The sequence below is a fragment of the Bubalus kerabau genome, chromosome 17 (genome assembly GCF_029407905.1).
Source record: "Bubalus kerabau isolate K-KA32 ecotype Philippines breed swamp buffalo chromosome 17, PCC_UOA_SB_1v2, whole genome shotgun sequence".
NCBI lineage: Eukaryota > Metazoa > Chordata > Mammalia > Artiodactyla > Bovidae > Bubalus > Bubalus kerabau.
The window spans coordinates 69,207,896-69,233,397 of record NC_073640.1 but is presented as its reverse complement, the minus strand read 5'-3'; the positions used below and the strand labels follow the sequence as shown (position 1 = coordinate 69,233,397).

The window sequence follows — 25,502 nt, the reverse complement described above, 5'->3', positions numbered from 1 at the left end:
GGGAGAGGAAGACCCTGCATTATTCCCAGTCATTCTTTTGTGTGCGTCTGTGCTAAACCGTATCTGACTCTCTGCGACCCCAAGGACTGCAGCCCGCCAGGCTCCTCTGTCCATGGAGTTCTCCAGGCAAGAACACTGGAGTGGGTTGTCATGTCCTTCTCCAGGGGATCTGCCCTACCCAGGGAAGGAACCCGCATCTCCTGCATTGCAGGCGGATTCTTTACCACTGAGGCACCAGGGAAGCCCAATAAATTCATTTAACTTGACACATTAGGCCTAATTCTGGCATTTTCCGCTTCCTGCTGCCTTAAACAGTATTTTGAATGGTCTCTCAGTGTGGGGATCCCCGCCCCTGCCAAGGGCTTTCCTAACCCCAGGAGGATGCGCCTTGGTGAGAGTAGGGTGGGAATGGGGAGAGGTGTGCTGTTTAATTGCAAAGTGGTCGAAGGGTCACAGTGAAATGGGAACCCCAGGCGCCTCTCTGGGAAACGGCCTGTCTCCAGCAGTTCACCTCTCTTCAGCCCTTCTCCCCCGCGTGGAGGGTGTGCACGCCTCCGGGGTCACAAGGAACCTAATTGGAAGGCCAGGGCTCTGCTGACCTTCGGGTCTCCGGTTCCTCTGGGAGCCTCCAGCCCTCTGGCCCCTCTGCTCTCTCGGGACACTCCCCGGCGGCGGCCGCAGACTGCGGGGCGCCAGGAGCCTGCTCTCCTTAATCCTCCAGCTGGGGCTGGAGGCCCATGGAGGGGCCGGAGGAGGACCCGTCCCGCCCTGCGCCGCGCCGTCCCCACCGAGGGGCACTGCCCCAGCACTGACATCCCAGGGCATGACTTCTCTGCTTTCTTCCGGGTTTCAACTTTTTAAATAAGTTTTTATAGTTGCTTTACTATGTTGTGTTAGTTTCTGCTATGCAGCAAAGTGAATCAGTTATACGTATACTTGTATCCACTCTTTTTTGGATTTCCTTCCCATTTAGGTCACCACAGAGACATCAAGAACCTCAGATATGCAGATGATACCCCTCTAATGGCACAAAGTAAAGAGGAACTAAAGACTCTCTGGATGAGGGTGAAAGAGGAGAGTGGAAAAGCTGGCTTAAAACTCAACATTCAGAAAACTAAGCTCATGGCATCACTTCATGGCAAATAGATGGAGGAAAAGTGGAAGCAGTGACAGGTTTTCTTTTCTTGGGCTCCAAAATCACTGCAGATGGGGACTGCAGCCATGACGTTAAAAAACGCTTGCTCCTTGGAAGAGAAGCTTTGATAAACCTAGACACCACTTTGCCAACAAAGGTGCTTATGAAGTGTGGTGCTGGAGAAGACTCTTGAGAGTCCCTTGGACTACAAGGAGATCAAGCCAGTCAACTCTAAAGGGAATCAGTCATGAATATTCATTGGAGGGACTGATGCTTAAGCTGAAGCTCCAATACTTTGGCCACCTGATGCGAAGAGCTGAGTCACTGGAAAAGACTCTGACGCTCAGAAAGATTGAGGGCAGGAGGAGGAAGGGGCGACAGAGGATGAGATGGTTGGATGGCATCACTGACTTGATGGACATGAATTTGAGCAAGCTCCGGGAATTGGTGATGGACAGGGAGGCCTGGTGAGCTGCAGTCCATGGGGGTCCATGGAGTCGGAGATGATTTATCAACTGAACAACAAGTTGCTTTACAATGTTGTGTTAGTTTCCACTGTACAGCAGAGTGAACCAGCCGTATGTACACATATCTCCCCTCTCTCTTGGATTTCCTTCCCACCCGGGTCACCGCAGAGCACTGAGTAGGGTTCCCTGAGCTCTAGAGTCGGTTCTCATCAGCTATTATACACACGTATCAATAGTGGACATGTGTCAATCCCAGCTCATCCCACCCCCACTTCCCCCTTGGTGTCAGAACATTTCTTCGCTTCCTCTGTGTCTCTATTTGTGCTTAGCAAATAGGTTCTTCTGTGCCATTTTTCTAGATTCAACATATATGTGTGATTTTTCTCTTTCTGACTTACTTCACTCTGTATAACGGTCTCTAGGCCTACTACCCACAGCTCTGCAAATGTGTATATACAATGGAGTATTACTCAGCCATAAAAAGGACAGAATGTCTATACCAGTGAGGGTCTGGGAGGTGTAGCCTGGTGAGGGAGGGAAAGACAGTGTCACTCTTTCCACGTCCAGGAGTGGAGGATCCCTGACCCTAGGAATGCTTCCTCACTCAGGAAGGAGTGAGCACAAGCCCTGTGAAGCGTTTCCCCATCCAGGAAAGGTAGAGCCTCTGCCTCTGCTCCTGTCCCCTTCTGGGGCCCAAGACCCAGTAAAGTTTGTCCCCCGGGCCACTGGGGCTTCCCTGGTGGCTCAGACATAAAGAATCTGCCTGCCAGTGCAGGAGACCCGGGTTTGATCCCTGAGTTGGGAAGATCCCCTGGAGGAGGGAATGGCCACCCGCTGCAGTATCTTTGCCTGGAGAATCCCACAGACAGAGGAGCCTGGCAGGCTACAGTCCATGGGGCTGTAGAGTGGGACATGACTGAGCGACTCACACTTTCACTCTTTGCAGTTGACCAGAGGCCATGAGAAGGATCAGGCGGGAACAGGCGCTTCCCCCAGCCTCCCTGCCGTCCCACCGCACACAGCCTCAGCTTCCATTGCCCTCCTGCGAACTGGGGAAGGGGAGCAGTGAGCCGGCTGGGTCAGGAGTGTCTCACCTGGCTCACCCTGCAAATCAGAGGGCAAGAAGGCTCCCGGGTTCCAGCCCTGGCACAGAGCCCTCTGGGGCCCCCTTTAGATGCCACATATTAGGACAGACATGGGCGGGGGCCCCCGGAAGCCCCACTCTCCCTCTGTGGTGCTCACCGGAGGGATTCAGAGACCCCACCCGAGACAGCCAGGTGTGAACTATAAATGACATTCTAACTGACATCAACAAGGGAGCACGCATGCCTCCAACAAAGACCCAACCTGCCTTGGCCCCGGGCACTGAGCCGAATCCTGGGCAGTCTCGGGAGCCGAATCCTGGAGGGTCTCGGGAGTTCGTGCAGACCTGTTCCTTTCCCCCTGGGGTGGGGGTGGAGGGAGGAGGGACTCTGACTAAGGCAAGATCATTCTTTAAGTGAATGGAGAGAGGCAACTGTGGTCTGAAAAGTGAGTGAAAGTGTGGGTCACTCCATCACGTCCGACTCTTTGTGACCCAAGGACTGCAGCCCGCCAGGGTCCTCTGTCCATGGAACTCTCCAGGCAAGAATACTGGAGTGGACTGTCATGCCCTCCTCCAGGGGATCTTCCCAACCCAGGGACTGAACCTGGCTCTGCTGCACTGCAGGCGGATTCTTTACCATCTGAGAGGACGGTTTCATGGACAGGATGCCAAAACCACAGGCAACAAAGGCAAAAGGAGACAAAGCAGGACTGCAGCCGAGTTAAAAACCTTTGCAAAACAGAAGCAGGCACGCAGATGTAAACGTATGGACACCAAGGGGATAGACGGGGGTGGGAGGAGTTGGGGGACCGGGGTTGACACACACCTACTACTGACACTGTGCATAGAAGAGGTGACCAACGAGAGCCCGCTGCACAGCACAGGGAGCTCTACCCAGCACTCTGTGCGACCCGAACGGGAAGGACGTCCACAAAAGAGGGGACATGCGTATATGGATGGCTGATGTATTTTGCCTTACAGCATCCTAAAACAACTACACTCCCATAAAAATTAACTTAAAAAACTTCTGTACAGCTTCTCTGGTTAAGAACTTGCCTTCCAATGCAGAGGACTCTGGTCCAGGAAGGCCCTTGGTGGCACAGCAACTACGTCGGGAGGCCACCCCTCCCGAAGCCCATGAGCCTAGAGCCTGTGCTCTGCAACAACAGAAGCTGCTGCAATCAGAGGCCCTGGCACTGCAAACAGGGAGCCGCCCCCAGCACCACAACCAGAGAAAGCCCGTGCGCAGCAAGGAAGACCCAGTGCAGCCAAAAATAAATAAAATAAACAGGTGGTGGGTGGCGTGGGAGAGAATGGATCCATGTATATGTACGGCTGAGTCCCTGTGCTGTTCACATGAAACTATCAAACTCTGTTAATCAGCTATACCCCAACACAAAATAAAAAATTAAAAATTTAGACAAAATTTTAAAAATGAAAATAAAAAGATCGAATGTGATTAATTTTAAAAATTATCCATCATCAGGCAACATAGAGATAATGACTCTTAAGGTTTGGGGATATTTATTCCATTATTGTTTTCTATGCATACTTATCTGTCTGTCTGTCTACCTACCTACTCTGACTCTGTCATCATCAGAAATCACACCGTGCCTGAAATCACATATCAAATCGCTGTTGCTCTCAACGCTGGCCCTGGTCTCCTTAGGTCTTCCCGCTCCCCCCGCCCCGAATACAATTCTGTGACTTATTGGCACATTCAGTTCACAGCACCTGACCACAGCTCCTCCTGATCTAATTTAAATTCCACAGTCCATTCTGACAATAACTGTTAGTGTTCATCGCTCTGGAACAAATTACTGCAAACTTGGGAGTCTGGAAACGATGCCCACAGATCACCTGACCGTTGTTGTATAGGTCAGAAGTCCAGGCAGCCTCCACCGGGTCTCACAAGGCTGAAGTCAAGGTGGGGCTGGGCTGGGTTCCCCTGTGGAGGCTTCGGGAAAGAACCCACTGCCATACTCTTCCTTCACTGTTACTGGGTTTTACTGGTTGTGGTGGCCATTCTCTGCCCCAGAGGTGGATCTCCCCACTAGTGGAAACAATCCGACATCTTTGTTTTTTCTTTAAAAAAAAAAAAAAAAACTGCTAAAATACACATAACATTAAATTAACCATCTTAACACTTTTGTTTTTGGCCACATAAGATGGCATGTGGGATCTTAGTTCCCTGAGCAGGGATCAAACCTGGGTCACCTGTAGTGGAAGACGAACTCTCAACTCCTGGACCACCAGGGAAGTCCCTATTTTAACCATTTTTAAGTGTACAGTTCAGCAATGTTTAATACGCTCATAATGTGGTATAACTGTCACTACCGTCCATCTCCACAACTCTTTTCATCTTGCAAAGCTGAAACTCTGTCCCCATTAAACACCAACTCCCCACCCTCCCTCTCTGAGGCCCTGCAAACCACCACTGCACTTTCCATCTCAAGGAATTTACAACTCCAGAGACCACAGATACGCGGACGACACCACTCTAACGGCAGAAAGCGAAGAGGGACTAAGAGCCTCGAGAGAGGAGCGTGAAAAAGCTTGCTTAACACTCAACATTCAGAAAACTAAGATCATGGCATCCGGTCCCATCACTTCATGGCAAATAGATAGGGAAACAGTGGAAACAGTGACAGGTTTTCTTTTCTTGGGCTCCAAAATCACTGCAGATGGTGACTGCAGCCATGAAAGTGAAAGACACTTGCTCCTTCGAAGGAAAGCTATAACAAATCTAGACAGCGTATTAAAAAGCAGAGACATCACTTCGCTGACAAAGGTCCATGTAGTCAAAGCTTATGGTTTTTCCAGTAGTCATGTACGGATATGAGAGTTGGACAATAAAGAAGAATGACCACCGAAGAATTGATGATTTTGAACTGTGGTGTTGGAGAAGACTCCCGAGAGTCCCTTGGACTGCAAGGAGATCCAACCAGTCCATCCTAAAGGAAATCAGTCCTGAATATTCATTGTGAGGACTGATGCTGAAGCTGAAGCTCCAATACTTCGGCCACCTGATGCAAAGAACTGACTCCTTTGCAAAGAACCTGATGCTGGGAAAGATTGAAGGCAGGAGGAGAAGGGGATGACAGAGGATGCGATGGTTGGATGGCATCACCGACTCAATGGACACGAGTTTCAGCAAACTCCGGGAGATGATGGACAGGGAGGCCTGGCGTGCCGCAGTCCATGGGGTTGCAGAGTGAGACACAACTTAGGGACCGAACAACAACATGCAATGAGTTATATTGTAACATATTTACAAATAGTGACTACTATGTTTAGAAAACTGTACAAACGCAGCTGCAGCTTCAGGCCAAGTCACACTGCCTCCTGTCACTCCACTCCAGTAACTGAATTGTTCTCCTCGGCCCTCCACGGTGGAGATTCTGAAGCTTCCACTGTTTATAAGCCTCCATTTATTTATTTTTTAATAACTTTAGTAAGTTTTAATGACTTTAAATGTTTATTTATTTAGCTTTGCCAGGTCTTGCTTGCAACATGTGGGCTCAGCAGCCCTGTGGCATGAGGGATCTCAGCTTCCCGAGCAGGGATCGAACCTGCATCCCTTGCACTGCAAGGCAGATTCTTACCTGCTGGACCAACAGGGAAATCCTCCTAATTCCTTTTTTAAAAAGGGGCTTAAGAGTTTACATTTGTGATGTTACTTGTTAAAAAAACAGAGCATATACACATCTTTTGAAGTGTTGAAAGGAAAATAGTACTTTATATTCTTTATTACGTTTTTTAAGTGCTGAATATATTTGTTCATTTTTCTCTGTTCTGTTTTGTAGACTTAAGAAGTGTTGCAAACATATCTGCAAGTCTATGAGTAAATACCCTACAGGGTGTGATGCTGCATTATATATAAAATATGTATGTATATATATTAATTTTTGTCTTTTGAAAAAACTAAAGTTAAAATAGGAGCGTAAATTTTTTTTCCCCTACTAGCAATAAGGAGGCACCAGTTGGTTTGATGTAAGGATGGTAATACTTTTTTTTTTTTCTTTTAATGTGGACTATTTTTAAAACCTTTATTGAATTTGTTACAAAATTGCTTCTGTTTCATGTTTTGGCTTTTTTGCCCAAGAGGCGTGTGGGATCTTACTCCCTGACCGGGGATGAGACCTGCACCCTTGCATCGGAAGGCAAAGTCCTAACCACTGGGCCACCGGGGAAGTACCAGGAATGGTAAAATCTCAATTATGTGGGGGATTGACCGGAGGGTGGGAGGGCAGGAATGGGAGTGGGGGTGCCCTCAGGAGACCAGGGGCGTAAGCCAGGGGGAAGATGAGGGTGGGGCAGCCAAGGAGGGGACTGGGAGGAGGCCTGCAGATGGACGGGGCGTGACCCGCAGACCCTGCGGCCTGTGCTGTCTGGAGACTGTCCACGGGAGAGGCTCGTGCTTCTGCCTTATGACCGCGAGAGGCACTTCCACCCACAAAGAGAAGGATCTGGGTGGCCTGGGCTCCCAGATACTTTGCAGGTTAATGACTAGCCAAGGCCTTGCTCCCTGAGAATGAGAGGTCAACTCCTTCCAAGGAAGGGTCGCCAGGCCGGCTGGAACCAGCCTGGGAGCGGCTCAGAGGCGTTTCTGCTCCTCTCCTCCCCCAGCTCCCCTCCTGAGAAAGGACTGGGGGCCCTGGAGGCAGATTTGGCCGAAGATTGGAGATGGGCAGGAACAGATCCCTCCAGCAGGCCCCTTTCGCTATGTCACCTGCGGCTATCCTAAAGCAGGCCTCAGACGCGGCAAATCCCAACAGGAGTTCTTCATCGCTGACTGCTTTGCATTCATTGTGATTTTTTTAAAAACGTATTGTTAAAATATTATATATTTGGGGGCTTTCCTGGTGGTCTAGTGGTTGAGAATCTGGCTGCCAATGCAGGGGTCACAGGTTTGATCCCTGCTCTGGGAAGATCCCATATGCCTCAGGGCTACCAAGTCTGTGCAGCACAGCACTGAGCCCGTGCACCCTTGAGCCTGTTCTCCACAGCAAGAGGAGCCCCTGCAGTGAGAAGGCCGAGCGCCGCGACTGCAGAGTAGCCCCGCTCGCTGCAGCCAGAGAAAGCCCACACCACGGCGGAGACAGCACGGCCACAAGTCAATCTTTTAAAAAATGTTACACATTTAGGACATCTGCATGGTGCCAGTGGTAAAGAACCTGCCCGCCAGTGCGGGAGACGTAAGAGACATGGGTTTGATGTCTGGGTCAGGAAGATCCCCCAGAGGAGGGCATGGCAACCCACTCCAGTATTCCTGCCTGGAGGATCCCACGGATAGAGGAGCCTGGCGGGCTGCAGTCCACAGGGCCACAAATAGTGGGACATGACTGGAGTGGCTTAGCAGGCATGCACTGGCAGTCCTGAGGTGAGGACCTCGCCATCCAATGCGGGGGGCGAGGGTTCGATCCCTGGTCGAGGAGCTAAGACCCCCACGTGCCTCGTGGCCCGAAAACCCCAAAACATAAACAGACACAATACTGTAACAAATTCAATGAAGACTTTAGGAATGGTCCACATTTTTAAAAATATTTTTTAAAAAAATAAAGGAAAAACATTACACGTCTTGATGACCGAGTTTTCTACTGCCTCCCTAGACTTTGGGAGAGTCCCTCACCCCAACCTGGGCCCCTAAATGCATGAGATGTGCTGGGCGCTTGCTGATTCCAGTCCTGTGAGATTCGCCACGTGGGTCGTTCCTTTCCAACTGGGAGCACAGGGATGTGTGGCGAGAAATGACCCCAGCTTCCCGGCGCTAATTAACACCCAGAGGCAGAGGCTGGAGTGTGGCCGAGTGTCTCCAGTGGAGTGGAACTCTGGATTCCCTGAGCGAGGCAGACTGGGTGGGTGGGGTGGGGGTGCGGGGAGGGGGCATTCCAGGAGGGAGAGAACTTGTGCGCACTCGGAGAACTCATGGCCTATGTCCAAAACCCAGGGCCAAGAAGGGCTCCGTGTGTCCCAGCGGAAGAAAGAGACTCGCCCGGGGGAGCACAGAGAGCTTGGGAGGCAGATGCCACCTGTCCCCACACGTGTGGCCGTGCACTGCCCTGCCACAGCACGGGAGGCCCGGGTGGGCGTGGGGCTCGGTGGGGGAGCGCACACGTGGGCATGCGCGGCTGAGCCCGTCACGCTCACCTCAGACTGTCACAGCACTGTCTGCTGAGTGGCTCTACCCTGGTACAAAAGAAATATTTAAAAAGAAAGAAAAAAAACAAAACACCGCACAGTGCGGGGACTTCCTTGGCAGTCCAGTGGTTAAGACCTCAGCTTATGATGCAGGGAGTGAGAGTTTGATCCCAGGGTGGGAAACTGAGATCCCACATGACTCATGGCCCCAAAAACCAAAACATAAAACAGAAGCAAAACTGTAACAAACTCAATAAAGATTTTAACAGTGGTGGTTGAGTCTCTCGGTTGTTTCTGGCTGTTGCAACCCCATGGACTGTAGCCAGCCAGGATCCTCTGCCTACAGCATTTCCCAGGCCAGAATACTGGAGTGGGTTGCCATTCTGCTCTTCAGGGAATCTTCCTGATCCAAGGATTGAACTCAACGTCTCCTGCACTGCAGGCAGATTCTTTACCACTGGGGCCAGGGAAGACCGATGGTCCACATCAAAAAATCTTTAAAAAGAAATAATACAAAACAAAAATAGCCAAGCGAGACTACTACACTGTTATGAGCTGAACTCTATGCCCTCTAAATTCATTCACTGAAGTCCTGATCCCTCGAGGCCCCCCAGGAGCTCAGACTGTGCCTGAGCTTGGATATAGGCTTTTCTGTCTTCAGATAGTCTAGATTTAGTCTTTTCAGTCTGCAGATAGTTAAAGTAAGGTGCGACCGGTCATCAGAGCGGGCCCTAATCCAACCATCAGCACGCTCATAAGAGGACAGAGTCTGGACACGCGCAGTGAAGACCGTGCGAGGTTACTGGGAGACGGTGGCCGTCTGACGCCACGGAGAGGGGCCGCGGGAGAGACCTGCACCCCCGACACCCTCATCCCAGATTTATGGCCTGCAGGGTCGTGAGACAACACGCTGCTCTTGTTTCAGCCCCCTGGCCTGTGCTCCGTGTTGCGGTGGTCCTAGCACCCTCACACAACTTAACGCCCCAGATAGAAGCACAGCGCTTCCCCAAGGCTTACTACAGCGCTGCGGACAGTAGCTGAGACATGGGCGCGACCTAGATGTCCATCGACAGAGGACAGACAAAGAAGCTGTGCGCATACATACAGTGGAGTATCACCCAGCCCTTAAAAGAAGGGAATAATGCAGCAACACGGACGGACCTAGAGAGTGCCATACTGAGTGAAGTCAGACAGAGAAGGAGAAATATCATACGACACCCCTTATATGTGGAACTTAGAAAGAAATGATGCAAATACACTTATTACAAAACAGAAAGCGACTCACAGATTTTGAGAATGAACTTACAGTTGCAAGGGGAAGGGATTCTTAGGGAGTTTGGGATGGATATGTACACACGGCTATATTTCAAATAGATAAGCAACAAGGACGTGCTCTACAGCACAGGGAACTCTGCTCAGGGTTATGTGGTGGCCTGAATGGCAGGGGAGTTTGGGGGAGAGTGGGTCCATATGTATGGATGGCTGAGTCCCTTTGCTATCCACTTGAAATTATCACAACATTGTTAAGCAGCTACACCCAATACAAAACAAAAAGGTAAAAAAATAAATAAAAGGACAGTGCCAGATTTATTTTTTCCCCTAAGGAGGGAGAGCTCTGCTAGTCAGGCCGTCTCTGTCCTCGGTGGACTGACCTCATGCAGGATTTGGCGTTGGGAGGGTGGCAGACCTTTGGAGGCATCAACAGCTTCATGCCATCTGTAGGACTGTGGTCTCTCAAGTGAGATCCCTGCTGACTGGCTGGCACCCGGAGGCGTGTTTACCAGAGTGAGTCCACCCTTGATGGGCTCTTTCACTGGCTGAGTTTGCAGGGTAGAGCGCTGACATGGATTGTTTGGCTTGCAAAAGCACGTTTGCTGAGGCGAGCCACTGTGGAGCAGCTGAACGGGTTTCTAACGGATGCTGGTTGGCGGCCTGCTTCTCTGGCTGTCTTTTCCAAAGCTTGTGGGAACTCTCCAACACTCCACTTGCAGCATGGTGGTGGTCCCCAAGACTGTCAGCTCCATAAGAAAAGGAAGATGATCTGAACTGCTCATAAAGGGGGCTGAGCACCAAAAAATTGATGCTTTTGAACTGTGGTGTTGGAGAAGACTCTTGAGAGTCCCTTGGACTGTAGGGAGATAAAATCAGTCAATCCTAAAGGAAATCAACCCTGAATATTCACTGGAAGCACTGATGCTGAAGTTGAAGCTCCAGTACTTTGACTACCTGATGCGAAGAACCAAGTCATTGGAAAAGGCTGGGATGCTGGGAAAGATTGAGAGCAGGAGGAGAAGGGGACGACAGAGGATGAGATGCTTGGATGGGCATCACCAACTCAAGGGAAATGAATTTGAGCAAGCTCCAAGAGATAGTGAAGGACAGGGAAGCCTGGTGCACTGCAGTGTGGGGGAGCTTCCCACATCAGGGGCTGAACTCCTGACACCTGCATTGGCAGGCGGGTTCTCTACCACTGAGAAACCAGGGAAGCCCAAGTTTCAGTGTGATTGTTTGTCACCTCGCTATGTCTATACTCACACGCGCATAATGGCGCATGCACACACCCTCCAAAACATAAGTATATATTGAGGAACACTGGTTTTTGAATAGTAATATGATGCAGTCATTCATACAGTGATGCCAGTGGAGCTTCCAGACATATTCAGCCACATCCTGCGTTCACCTATTTTTAAGCCAAATGCCACCCCATGGACCTTCCAAAAAGAACCTGGCGTCTCCACTCCATGAAAGCCTTGGTGAGGAGCCGGGGCTTCAGCAAAAAAGCTGTAGGACTCTTTTTGAGGATTTCAGTAGAGGAAGACAGTCAGATTTTCATTTTAATGGAAAACACAGGCAAAACAGTCATTCACATAAACTGTAGGAGTATTTTCTTAGATCAGTCTCCCAAGGTGAAAGAAATAGAAGCAAAAATAAACAAATAGGCCTTAATCAAACTTAAAAGCTTTTGCACAGCAAAGGAAACCATAAACAGAACAAAAAGACAACTTACAGAATGGGAGAAGATACCTGCAAATGATGCAACTGATATGGGCTTACTTTTCAAAGCATACAAACAGCTTACAACTCAATTATCAAAAAACAACAACAAAAAAAAAATCAAAAAAATGGGCAGAAGACCTAGACACTTCCCCCAAAGGAGATATATATGGCCAACAGGCACATGAAGAGACATTCAATAACACTAATTATTAGAGAAATGCAAATCAAAAGTACAATGCAGTACCACCTGACACAGGTCAGAATGGCCATAATCAAGAAGTCCACGAACAATAAATGCTGGGGGGTTGTGGAGAGAAAGGAACCCTCCTAAACTGTTTGTGGGAATGTAATTTGGTGCAGCCATGATTGAGAACAGTATGGCGATCCCTTAAAAAACTAAAAACAGCTACCATTTGATCCAGCAATCCTACCCCTGGGCGTATACCTGGAAAAGACAAAAACCCTAATTTGAAAAGATCCATGCACCCCAATGTTCACAGAAGCACTACTCATAACAGCCAAGACATGGAAGCAATCTAAGTGTCCACTGACAGATGAATGGGTAAAGGTGTGGTGCATATATACAATGGAATATTACTCTGCCATTAAAAAGAAGAAATAATGCCATTTGTAGCAACATGGATGGACCTAGAGATGATCAGTCATATCAAGCAAAATAAGTCAGAGAAATACAAGTATTACATGATAGCACTTATACATGGAGGGGAAAAATGGAAACAGTGGCACATTTTATTTTCTTGGGCTCCAAAATCATTGCTGACAGTGACTGCAGCCATGAAATTAAGAGATGCTTCCTTCTTGGAAGAAAAGCTATGATAAACCTATGATAAAGCAGAGACATCACTTTGCCAGCAAAGGTGCACATAGTCAGAGCTATGGTTTTTCCAGCAGTCATATATGAGTGTGAAAATTGGACCATAAAGAAGGCTGAGCACCAAAGAATTCATGCTCTTGAACTGTGGTGCTGGAGAAGACGGTTGAGAGTCCCTTGGACAGCAAGGAGATCAAACCAGTCCATCTTAAAGGAAATCAATCATGAATATTCATTGGCAGGACTGATGCTGAAGCTCCAATACTTTGGCCACCTGATCTGAAGAGCTGACTCACTGGAAAAGACCCTGATGCTGGGAATGATTGAGGGCAGGAAGAGAAGGGGGCGGCAGAGGATGAGATGGTTAAATGGAATCACTGACTCAATGGACATGAGTTTGAGCAAACTCTGGGAGATAGTGAAGGACAGGGAAGTATTGTGTGCTGCAGTCCATGGGGTCACAGAGTCGGACATGACTTAGAGACTGAACAACAACAGGCAGTCCAAGAAACCTCCTGATTTACTTTATTTTGAAGTGGTCTACAAACTCATGAGCTTCCGGTCCCTTCAAAGACTTTCTTCTCACTGTCCCTTTGTAACTCACCCTCAACGCTAGCTGACAGTTGCTGAGAGCCCACTTTGTGCTAAGTCCATTACATACCTTATCCCCTCTACATATCAGAAGAGGCAGTGGGAGGCTCTGACTCTTGCTTTTGTCCCTAACAGGCAGATAGGACCAGTTTAGCATCCTAGCAAAGAGCTATCATTCCAGGAGTATCTCCGAATGCCTCACCTGGAGTCACATGCTCATTCCCGAACCAATCACAGTGGGCACAGCAACAGAACAGAGTGTCTGACAAGGCTTGGGTCAAACCCTCACCAGATCGCCATAGAAAATGAAGGCTTCTGTGGCAAGAAACAGGGGGAGGGAATATTGGGCAGAAAAACCACAGAGATTTGCGAGAATAATAGAAATCATGTTTCTAAATAGAGGAGACCACCTATATCTCTGGCATTTTCAATTAGTTAGGCCAATAAATTCTTTTTATTTAAGTCAATTTGAGTTGAATATTTTGTAACTGTTGTTGTTGTTGCTGCTGTTTAGTCACTAAGTCACATCCAGCTCTTTGCAACTCCATGGACTATAGCCTGCCAGGGTTCTCTGTCCCTGGATTTTCTCAAGGCAAGAATACAGGGGTGGGCTGCCATTTTCCTTCTCTAATGCTGTAAATGAAAGACACTAAATGATTCATTTACATATATTTCTTCTCTCTGCACCATAATGTAAACTCCATGAGAACAGACACAAAGTCTATTTTGTTCATTACTGCAGTCCCTTTGTCTGAAATAGTGCCTGGCACCACAGTAGGTACTTCGTAAATATCTGCCACACTTCTGATTATCTGTTTAATACCTGACCTCAACCCTATCAGGCTCATTTCCATGCAGCACAGCATTTTGTTTAACTTTTTAAACTCACTCTGTTTCTCCCAGACTCTAATATGTCTCACACATAATGGGCTCTCAGAATATAGTGATGAACAAATAAATAATAACAAAATAACAAAAGGAACAAATAAATAACAAAACAACACAAACAAATGTTGGCGAGGATACGGGAAAAGGGAACTCGGTACACTGTTGGTGGGAATGTGAATTGGTACAGGTACTACGGAAAACAGTACAGAGGTTTCTCAAAAAAAAACTAAAAACAGAACTACCATCTGACTAAGCAACTCCACTCCTGGGTACATATCTGAAAAAAAAAATGAAAACACTAATTTGAAAAGGTACATGTACCTCAATGTTCACAGCAGCACTATTTATAATAGCCAAGATATGGAAACAACCTAAGTGTCCATTGGCAGAGGAATGGATAAAGAAGATGTGCTACATATATACAATGGAACTCTACTGAGCCATAAGAAAGAATGAAATTTTGCCATTTGCAACAACATGGATGGACTTGGAAGGGACTATGCTAAGTGAAATGTCAGACAGAGAAAGACTAATACTCTATAATATTGCTTATATGTGGAATCTAAAAAATATAACAAACTGGTGAATACAACAAATAACCAGACTTGTAGAGAAAGAATTAGTGGTTACCAAAGGAGAGAGGGAAGCAGGGAAGGGAAAAATAGGGGCAGGGGATTAAGAGGTACAGACTATTATGTATAAACTAACCTACAAGGATATACTGTATAACACAGTGAATATAGTCAATATTTTATAATAACTATAAATGGAGTATAACTTTTAAAAATTCTGAATAACTAGATCATATACTTGTAACATAATGTTGTATATCAAAGATGTGTCAATTAAAAAATCATAAAAAATAAACAAATAAGTATCTCTCCTGCTGGACTCTAAGGAACAGGGCAGTAGAGACTGCTGCTGCTACTGCTGCTAAGTCGCTTCAGTCGTATCTGACTCTGTGCAACCCCATAGACAGCAGTCCACCGGGCTCCGCCGTCCCTGGGATTCTCCAGGCAAGAACACTGGAGTGGGTTGCCATTTCCTTCCCCAACGCATGCAAGTGAAAAGTGAAGTCGCTCAGTCGTGTCCGACTCTCCGCGACCCCATGGACTGCAGCCCACCAGGCTCCACCGTCCATGGGATTCTCCAGGCAAGAGTACTGGAGTGGGGTGCCATTGCCTCTCCAGCAGTAGAGACTATAAGTGTATTAATAGCAGTAGTACCTTTAGCATTCAGCACACATAGGAAGTCAGCTCTCTTCAGATCATTACTGATTGAGTGATAAGACTAAATGAATTAATAAGTATTAAGCATGCAAAATGTTAATATGACTGGTGCTCGCAGCAGCTTATGAACTGACAGTCTGTGACTCCATGGAGTCTACAGAGGTTCACACGGTCAACTTTTTATTCTTTTGCAGACACCCCATCCAAAGACAGATTTTAACACATACAGGCATCTAGCACAAACCACTGAAAGAGGCAGCTTTAGGGCTCCAGGCACTCCTCCCATTCCTTAGGCCAGTTACACTAACTCACTGGTTCCTCTTGCTCCCCTTCAAGAGCTCTTAGCTCTAGTTAGCAATAGAGGCAGAGTAGGGTCGGTTACCATGGAAACAACAGCTGGCGTGTAAGGAGAAGGTGCCTAAGCAGTGAGCAGAGAACTAAAATTTTCAAGTTCAGGAGGCAGCCTGTGTGTGGAATAAAAATACCAGAACAGCACACTAAAATATTCTCAGTAACTATTTTTGGGGTGACTGAATGAAAATATGGCAACTTGGGCAAGCCACCTCCTATCTCTGAGCCTCTTTCTTCATTTGTAGAATAAAAATAATAATTATCCTATTGCAGAGGACATTTCAATTATGATAATGTAAATACCATCCTTAGCACAGGGCTAGGTGGACTTTAAATCAAAGTTTCTCAAGCACAGTCTTAGGTCTGCTTCATAACTGGAGGCATTTATTTATAAATTCCAGGTGTCTTTTTTTTTTTCTTCTCCAGTTCTCTTTCTAGGAGGAATGAAATCATCTTCCCTCTCCACCTTAACATATTGCCTTCTCGCCTTCTCACTAGGGCGCCAGATAAAATATAGAAAATCCAGTATGGGACAATAGTAACGCTAAAAAACTGTCATTTATTTAAAACTCAAATTTAACTGGGTTATCCTGTAATTTTACTTGGTATATCATGCAACCCTACTTCGCACACTAGACTACTTTTTAACAAATGAATATTTGGTTTTATCAGCCAAGCTAGTGGTTGGTTCACTTACCAAGAACTCTTAACTTTTGGTGCAGCATGCCCTTTTAAGAGCTTCCCAGGTGGCTCAGTCTGGCAATGCAGGAGTCGCGTGTTCAATCCCTGGGGAGGGAAGATGCCCTGGAGAAGGAAAACCCCACTCCAGTATTCTTGCCTGGGAAATCTCATGGACAGAGGAGCCTGGAAACCCAGTCCACAGGGTTTCAAGAGTCAGACACGACTTAGTGACTAAAACAACAAAAACGCTCTTTTACAGACTTCAGCGATCTGAAAACTATTCATTGAGCATTCATTCTGTGCCAGGTACCCTTCAGGTGCAGTGGGTACTTGTACTGACAAGTGCCTGCCCTCTTAGAGTTTTCATTCTGGTCACGGAATCTCTTCCCAGAATATAGTGAATATTCAAAATATAACCTCATGGAATTCTAAAATTGAAACTCACTGACAAAAGATGAACTCATTGTCTAGAACATGATATAAAACTACTGTGTCTGGAAACACGTTTCCGCAAGTCTACAACGGACGGTTCGGGTAGAGCTAGCGGATACCCACGCTCGCCGTCGCTTTCTCGCGGCTCCCGGCTCCCGTGAGAGCTCCTTGAGGGCAAGGCCCTACTCGCTTTCCGGGCGGTTTCCCAGGCGCCCTTGCGCCGCCCCGCGCGGCGCGCCTGCGCACTAAGTACCGACTCGTTGACCAGGGCGACGCCTGTTCCCGGGCCGCTTGCCGGTTCTCCTCAGGGACACGGGCTAGGTTTAGAGACCTGCGACTCTAAAGCCGCAGTAAATGGAGGGCATGATTCTTCTGTCCGTTCTTTACCGAGGGATGGGGCGACTAGTCCACACCGGAGGGAGAACAGCGGAAAGTCCGACGCCCCGGCGTGGGCCCAATGGCAAAGACGGTCCAGGGCGCAGGCGCGCGGGCCCTCAGGGTCCGGGCACCATCTTGAGCCGTCGCGGGAGGCGATCCATCCCCATCCTGGCCGTTCGGGGCTACGAGGTCGGTGGGCTCGGGTCGTGGAGCCCCTCGGGACGTCGGTTTTCCCTCCCTTGTGGAGACTCCGGGCGTCCTCGTCAGGCCTCGCGCTGGACTCAGGCCGTCGGGAATGAGGCGTTCCGCGGTTCCCGCAGAACCTCAGTTCCCTTTGCCTCTCCCTGCTGCGGGGCTGCTTCTTGGCCGGGCCCACCGACGACCTCCAGCCTCTCCGCCAGGTTTCTTAAAACAGCGAGAAACCTTCCAGGAAGAGCTCCTGAAGTCCGGGGCCCGCTCCCTACCTGTGTTCCACCCCGTGTCTTCTCTGAATTTGGGCTTTCCCGTGACTACCATTGACTTGAATAGAGGAAGCTTTGAGTCTAGGAAACTGCCTTCGGTTAGGAATCGGTTATCGGAACAGCCAGCCTCTTGTCTTTTAAACAGCTTTTTTGAGACATAAATTTACGTACCTTAAAACTTACCCACTGTAAGGGTTCAACTCAACTTTTTTTTTCTTTTATTTTAAAGTACAATTAAGGAGTTGTGCCGGGCTTCCCTGGCGGCTCAGCTGGTAAAGAAGCCGCCTGCAAAGCGGGAGACCTGGTCGATCGCTATGTTGGGAAGATTCCCTGGAGAAGGGAAAGGCTACCCCCTCCAGTATTCTGGCCTGGAGAATTCCATGGACTGTATAATCCATGGGGTCGCAAAGAGTTGGACACAACTGAGCGACTTTCACCTCTCTAAGGAGTTGTGCAGGCCCCGCTGCAGGCTTTAGAACATTTCCAACATCCCTCAAAATTCGGTCCCGCCCATTTGCAGTCAGTGGTGGCTCCTACCACCGAGGAACCATGAGTTTACTTTGTCTCTTTCGATGTCCCTTTTCTGGAAGTTTCATAAAAATGAAATGATACAGTATGTGGTATTTTGCGGCTGGCGTCTTAAACTTACCATAAGGCGTTTGAAGTCTCTTTATCCAGAGTTGGGAAGTCAGATGGTTTTGGTTCAGAACTGCTCTGCTGGGAGTTTAGATAATTTGTGAGGACAGCTGACTGGGCACTATAGGAATGCCATTGCCCCCACAACCCCTGCCATAAGTTTGGCTCAGTTTTTCCAATTTCTGTTTTCCCTGGGTCGAACATGTTTGATTAGGATTTTGAGATTTATTACCATGGAACAGTAGGGAATCTGTTGAGGATGCTGACTGTTTGCTGCCTGACTTGGCTTTGGGGCCAGCTCTTCTAACTTGTTAGTTGTGAGACTTTGAGTCTCTGTGGTTCTCAGTTTGCAGGGAACAATCTTTCCTAGGTTAGGTGAATTACTGCATAGAAAGTCTTAGAATAGTGAGTGCCCTGACACACAGTCCAGCTGAAAATGTTAACTCGCCTTATCTTGCAGGGATTCCTTCCGAGGGGAGAGAGGGTGGTGAGTCAACAGATGGGTACTGTTGCAACCTGCTCGGCTAGGGTATAACATTGGTTGAGAAGCCTTTTCTTTTTTTTAACTTTTTATTTTCTATTGGAGTATAGTTGGTTAACAATGTAGTGTTAGTTTTAGGTGTACAGCAGAGTGATTCAGTTATACAGACACATGTACCTATTCTTTTTCAAAGTCTTTTCCCATTTAGGTTGTTCCATGATATTAAGTAGAGTTCCCTATGCTATGCAGTAGGTCCTTGTTGATTATCCATTTTAGATATAGTAATGTGTAAATGTTAATCCCTAACTCCCTAACTATCCCTGACCCCCCACACTTCCCTGCTGGTAACCATAAGTTCCTTCTCTGTGTCTGTTTTGTAGATAAGTTTTTTTGTAATTTTATTTTTTAGATTCCACATACAAGCGATAGATGATATTTCTCCTTCTCTGAGTTACTTCCCTCAGTATGACAATCTCTAGGTCCATCCATTTGTTGCAAATGACATTATTTTATTTTTTTAATGGCTGAGTGATATTCCATTGTATATATGCACCACATTTCCTTCATCTGTTCATTTCTGGGTGGACATTTAGGTTGCTTCCATGTCTTGGCTGTTGTAAATAGTGCTGCAGTGAACGTTGTGGGTGCTGGGGGTGCATGTATCCTTTTGGACCATGTGTTTTCTCCAGATATATGCTGAGGAGTGTGATTGTAGGATTATATGGTAGCTCTGTGTTTAATTTTTAAAGAAATCTCTATGCTGTTCTCCTTAGTGGCTGCACCAATTTACATTCCTACCAACAGTGTAGGAGGGCTCCCTTCTCTCCACACCCTCAAATCAATTTGTGGCACCTAATTATTTGTTCTCTGGGAGTCAGTAGTGGTAGTGAAAGTCCCTCAGTTGTGGCTGACTCTGCAACCCCATAGATTGTAGCCTGCCAGATCTTCTGTCCATGGAATTCTCCAGGCAAGAATGCTGAAGTGGATTGCTATGCCCTTCTCCAGAGGATCTTCCTGACCCAGGGATTGAACCCTGGTCTCCTGCATTGCAGGCAGATTCTTTACCATACAGGTCACCAGGAAGCTTCTATACTCTCCCTCCAACCAAGATTATTTTCGTAGTTTTGGTACTTTTTATTTTCTCAGGAAAGTGTGCATTTCCTCAGTATTTGCAGACCAGGTTAAAATTAAATGGTGTCTTGTTAAGAGTGTAGTCTCTGAAGACAGAAGCAAGGGTTAGAGGCCTGAGCTCTTATCAACTTTAGCACCTTGGGCAATGTGCTTAACCTCCTGAGTCTCCAGTTCATCCACAGAATTGGAAAACAATGGTACCCTGCTTTCCCTGGTTGAGGATTACATGGAAATCTTGTATTTAGCAAAGCACCTGGAATCGTAGGGAAAGTTCTGTAACTGTCAGCTGTTGTTATTTTCATTATGCAGAGTTCTTTCCAATTAAAACAGCTTAGGGATTGTAAACCTTTATGAACCAGTCATTAAAAGGAACTGGGACGTCCTCCACTGTTTTTGAGGCCTTGGAACGTGTTATGGAACATAGAAATTTGTTCCTTGAAAGTTTGGAAGGAAGTTTTCATTCCCACTCCAGTCACCCTTTAAAGGCATACTTTTGCTTCCTTTGAGGGAGTACTTTTTATATATTCCCCCTCCATTTTTCACTAAGAGTTTTAATACCAAAAAGAATGAGGGTCCATAAATCTTTTCTGTTAAGGGCCAAACAGTAAATATTCCAGGCTTTGTGGGATATGTGGTATCTTTCAGAATTACATAGCTGAGCCACTGCAGTGTGAGAGCAGCCACGGCGAGTGTGTCAACGTGAGGTGGCTGTGTCCAATAAAACTGTTTATGAACAGTGAAATTTGGATTGCATACCATTTTCATGTGTCACAAAGTATTATTTTGATTTTTTTCCAATCAATTAACTACTTCATTCAACTATTTTGTGTCCAAATTTGGCCTGACGTAATGAATAGTGGTACGATACAGAGTAAGAAAGACTTGGTTCTGATTTGTATTAACTGGATGTATTTGGGCAAGCTAACCAGCACTCTAAGCCTCGTGTTCCTCATCTTGCAAATAGGTATTCTGCTAACATATGTGCCTCTTCAAGTTGTTAGGCTGATACAATACATACTGTATTACGCATAATACTGGGCATCTAACGAATCACATACTGGCTCTATCAGCTCTATTTTCTGAGAATCCGTCAAATGGAATATGTGCTAGAGGGTGGAGCTAGATGACCTGGGTTTCAATCCTGCCTGTTTATTAGCTGTGTGACTTTGCGCTGGTCACCCAATCTCTGTGCCTCTCTTAACTAATCCCTAAGATAGGGATTATAATAGTACCCACTACAGACAATTGTCTTGAATATTAAGTAAGCTAACACTTAATGAAACACTTAGAGAAATTTCTGACACATATAAATTCTCAATTAATATTAGCTGTTACTATTTACAATAAGATGTATTTGGGGTTAAAAGCTCCTGTGCTGTGTTGTTAAAATGAAAGACTTTTGCCTCTTTCCCCTGAAATGGTACAATTTATAAAACAGGATTTGTTCCTTGGAAGTGAGAAGAAAGTTGCTGGTAAATGGCAAGGGCTTAGGGCACTTTGTGAAGAAAGCGCTCCCTTGATATTTGCCAAGTTTTTATTATCTGTCTTCCTCTCAAGAATGATCCATTTCATTATAGCTTTCAAATTTCATAGCACAGAAGTGTATTCGGTGGTGAGAGCTTGGGTGTCTCAAAGATCTGGACTTGATTCCTGACTACCATCTATAGCATGTGACCTGGGACAAGCTACCCACCTCCCGTAACTCATTTCTGATCTATGAAACTTGGATAATAATAGTATCTATTTCACAGAGTTGCTGTAAAGATTAAACATACTAATGCATATAAAGTGCTTGGTGCCAGGCCTTGCCTGTTGTAAAAGTTTAATAAATGACAGCTATTACTTTTGTTGTCCTCCAGGGCACTCTTATTAAAGTCAGACCTATTTGAGATGGAAAACCACTTGCTAGGTTTTTTTAATGGGCAGCCTTCTCTCTCACTCTAGGTTTGGAATGTTTAATAATATTGTAGGAATTTTTTGTTCTTAGAAGATTGCCCTTGTGAACCTGTTAGCCATGAGTTTATGTTTCTCAACAAGGGGGCCATTTCTTGAAGATTCTCACTTTATTTGCATAGAATTGTGTTGGGAAGTAGAAAGCACTGTAGACAGAAAGACCTAGGTTTGAGTCTTGACTCTCTCAACCAGATTATGAACTTGAATAAATGTCATCCTCTCTGAGCTGCAGATTTCCCATCTATAAAACAAGTATATTAGTTCTAGTTTCATTAAGATTATTGGGAGCACTCACCCAGATGCATATTTTTAAATAACAGTTTCATCTAGATGTAATTAATTCACTACCACAAAGTTCACCCACTTCACTGGTGTTTAATACATTCAGAATTGTGCAACCATAATCAAAATCAATTTTAAAACATTTTCATTACCCTAAAAAGAAACCCTCACTCTTCATTCCCCTCTGCCCTAGCCCTAGGCAACTGTTAATCTACTTTCTGTCTGTCTGTGCCTATTCTGGACATTTCACATAAATGGAATCATACGATATTGTGGGCCTTTATGACTGTTTCCTTTCATTTAGCATAATGTTTTCAAAGTTCATCAATGCTGTAGCATGTATCAGTACTTCATTTTTTATTGCCAAATACTCTGTTGTATGGTATACCACCTTCTATTTATCCATTTATCAAACAGTGGATCCATCAAACGATGGGCAGTTATTTCCACTTTTTGAAGTGGAAACTTCAGTATCATTCTTGTGATACTGCTGCTGTGGACATTGATGTACAAGTTTTTATGTGAATATATGTTTTCATTTCACCCAGAAAAGGAATTTCTGGGTCTTATGGTAACTGTTTGACCATTTAAGGAACTGCCAGACTGTTTTCCAAGCAGCACCCAGATCATTTTTAAAGAACTTGACTCCTAAAACTTGACATAGAGCAAATGCCTCATATAAGATAGCCATTTTATTGTAAAAAATTTGTTCTTGGAGGCCACTCTTCTAATTTAGTTGAATAAACTGGCAAGCCTTCTGTCTTTTTAAATGCTCTGGAACAATGTGTACAAACTAAAAATAATTTGCTCCTTAAGCATTTGAAGGACAGGTCCAGTCAAACTGAGATTTCAAATAATTTCTGCTTCCCTAGAAAGTGATGCATTCCTTTAAGGTTTTCCAATTTGTTAGCATAAAATTATATTAGCACAAGTGGTTGAAATCTGACTCTGCAGTCATTTGCTGGCTTTGGAAGTTGGAGTAAGACTCCATGACCTTCACTTTGCTCACATGTAAAACAGGTCATGAGGTCACCTATATCTCAATAAGGAGGAACTACAAATACATATAATGTTTTATGCTGTATCCTGCATACAGGAAGTGCTAAATAAATATTAGTTTTTAATCTCATAGAGACTGTGAGGTTGAAAATCATTGTGCTAGGCTATTAAAATGTTGTAGAGAGTCTTGTTCAGTCGCTCAGTCATGTCTGACTCTTTCCTACCCCATGGATTATACACCATGCCAGGCTTCCCTGTCCTTCACTATCTCCCAGAGTTTGCTCAGGTTCATGTCCATTGAGTTGGTGATGCCATCTAACTATGTCATCCTCTGCCACCCCTTCTCATTTTGCCTTCAGTCTTTCCCAGCATCAGGGTCTTTTCCAATGAGTCAGCTCTTTGCATAGAAATTATGAAGTAGAGAGTCTTAGCACATAGGAATTCTTTGTAAGAAGATTTCTCCTAATTTTTTTCCTATTCCTTTGGTAGTCAGTTTTAGTAATTCTTATTTTCCTTGACTGGAGAAGGAAATGGCAAACCACTCCAGTATTCTTGCCTAGAGAATCCCGTGGACAGAGGAGCCTGGTGGGCTGCTGTCCATAGGGCCGCACAGAATCGGACACTACTGAAGTGACTTAGCATGCATGCACGCATTGGAGAAGGAAAACGGCAACCCACTGCAGTATTCTTGCCTAGAGACTCCCGTGGACAGAGGAGCGTGGTGGGCTGCCGTCTATGGGGTCGCACAGAGACACAACTGAAGCGACTTAGCAGCAGCAGCAGCATTTTCCTTGACAATGTTCATTTTCATTAAAATTTTCATATCATTTGTCTAAAACCTTGGTTAATATTAACATGTTTGCTTTAACTTTTAATATGTAATTTGTGTGGCTCAAAATTCAAAAAGGAAAAAGGGTATACAGTGAAAATTTCCTTCCCACATCCCTTCTCTCAGCACCAGTTTCCCTCCCTGTAGATAACCACGTCACTAGTTTTGTGTATTTTCTTTCCAGAGTTATTTCATGTATATTGAAGCAAATATATATATACATATATTGTTTGCCTCTTTGTTTAACAAATGAAGCATATTGTATTCAGTGTTCAGCACCTTGACTTTTACTTAACGGTGTATCTTAGAGATCATTCCATAAGGTATTTCTCATCCTTTTTTTTTAATGGCTATGGAAGTTTCTATTATGTGAAATATGTAGAATTTATAAAATGTTTCTCTAATGTCCAGATGTTTTCCTGCTTTCTGATTCATGTTTTACTTTTATGTCAATGATGGTCTTTTTCCTGTTCTCCTCAGATTTATTTTGGTGGGCCTTTGGCAAAATGAACCAGATAAGAGTGTGTGTTCTCTCCTGGCCTGACAGTCCGCATTGTAGAAGCCAGATCACCTCTGCAAACCATTCTCATCACATCCTGAGGTGTTGACATGTGAGTATGAGTGGAAATCATGCCACTTTTTGGGAGACTTGAGTGAGATCTGAGTGCTGGCTGGTCACCTGGGGGGAATTTTTGTGGTAAGCTAGAGATTGTGAGCGTCAGGGATCTCCAGTCCTTAAGTGGCCTCCAAGGCCTTGCAGGGTCCGACTGCTCTCTTCCTCCTCTGTCCTAAGCCAGTCTGTACTCTAGCTGCATGGTTGTCCGTAGTCCTCTCTGCCTCCTGAGCTTTGTGCACGCTGTTTATTGGACGTGCAGCCCCCATACGCTTAGAGCAGTGCGCTGTCTCCACATTGCCGCTCGCCACCCACCCGGCTTATGTGGCTGCTTCTAATTGTCTGGTGTCATCTGAACCATACAGCCCAGTGGAAGCAGAAACTGCATCTCCTCTATCATTTTATCCCTAGTGTCTGGATGTGTTTGATAATACCTGTTTATTGAATGGTTGAATAAATGAGTGTCTACCATTTTGCCAGTTCAGGATTAGAGCGTTCTGCCTGGCAAACCAGTGTGAGAAAAAGGATGTGAATAACCTTGTATTTTTTAAATAAGTATTTCGTTTGGCATGTGATAACTTGACTCTGAGTGCTTCTGCTTCCTATGAGAGAAGGCTCCTGGTGTCCTCTTGGACAGGGGTGTGTGAGCAGAACTGTGGGTAGGCGATCCTTCCTGGCCTACAGAAACTCTTATAGTTCTGAATCTTAATACCATCAGCCAGATTTGACACTGAATTTTTCTCTGTTAACATCAGATTTGTGACAGGGTTCTCCTTTGCCTGTCTTTAATCTTATGTGTAGTTAACTGTTTAATATTTGAATTTAGAAGCAGTTTTTGTGATAGAGTTGGTTGCCTTTATGTGAATATTTGGTTTTCTGTTGTCTTGAAATTCCTAGAGGGGGTTAAAAAA

General features: G+C 45.8%; 2 protein-coding genes across 2 annotated transcripts in view; one reads left to right on the top strand and one right to left on the bottom strand.

Annotated features, from left to right (window-relative positions):
* Positions 1-10,296: 10,296 nt before the first annotated feature.
* Positions 10,297-17,722, bottom strand: LOC129630770 (uncharacterized). Its single transcript, XM_055551259.1, has 5 exons — positions 17,671-17,722; positions 17,242-17,611; positions 16,952-17,159; positions 16,413-16,519; positions 10,297-10,955 (listed from the first exon to the last, which is right to left on the bottom strand). The coding sequence occupies exons 1-5, from the start codon at positions 17,720-17,722 to the stop codon at positions 10,562-10,564; spliced, it is 1,131 nt and encodes a 376-aa protein (XP_055407234.1). The 3' UTR covers positions 10,297-10,561.
* Positions 17,281-25,502, top strand: part of PEG3 (paternally expressed 3) — a 39,692-nt gene continuing 31,470 nt past the window's right edge. The window contains exons 1-2 of the mRNA XM_055553685.1: positions 17,281-17,395; positions 24,459-24,589. The gene's annotated coding sequence lies outside the window, so the exon portion shown is untranslated. The remainder of the gene's footprint in view (positions 17,396-24,458; positions 24,590-25,502) is intronic.

Bases quoted from the DNA above. Each gene is read 5' to 3' on its own strand.
- LOC129630770 (XM_055551259.1), bottom strand. From the start codon at position 17,722: ATGGTAGTCACGGGAAAGCCCAAATTCAGAGAAGACACGGGGTGGAAC. The intron at 17,160-17,241 runs GTGTGGACTAGT...TTAGAGTCGCAG, and splicing joins TTTCCGCTGTTCTCCCTCCG to GTCTCTAAACCTAGCCCGTG. The intron at 10,956-16,412 runs GTAAGTGAACCA...ATCTCCCTACAG, and splicing joins CCAAAAGTTAAGAGTTCTTG to TCCAAGGGACTCTCAAGAGT.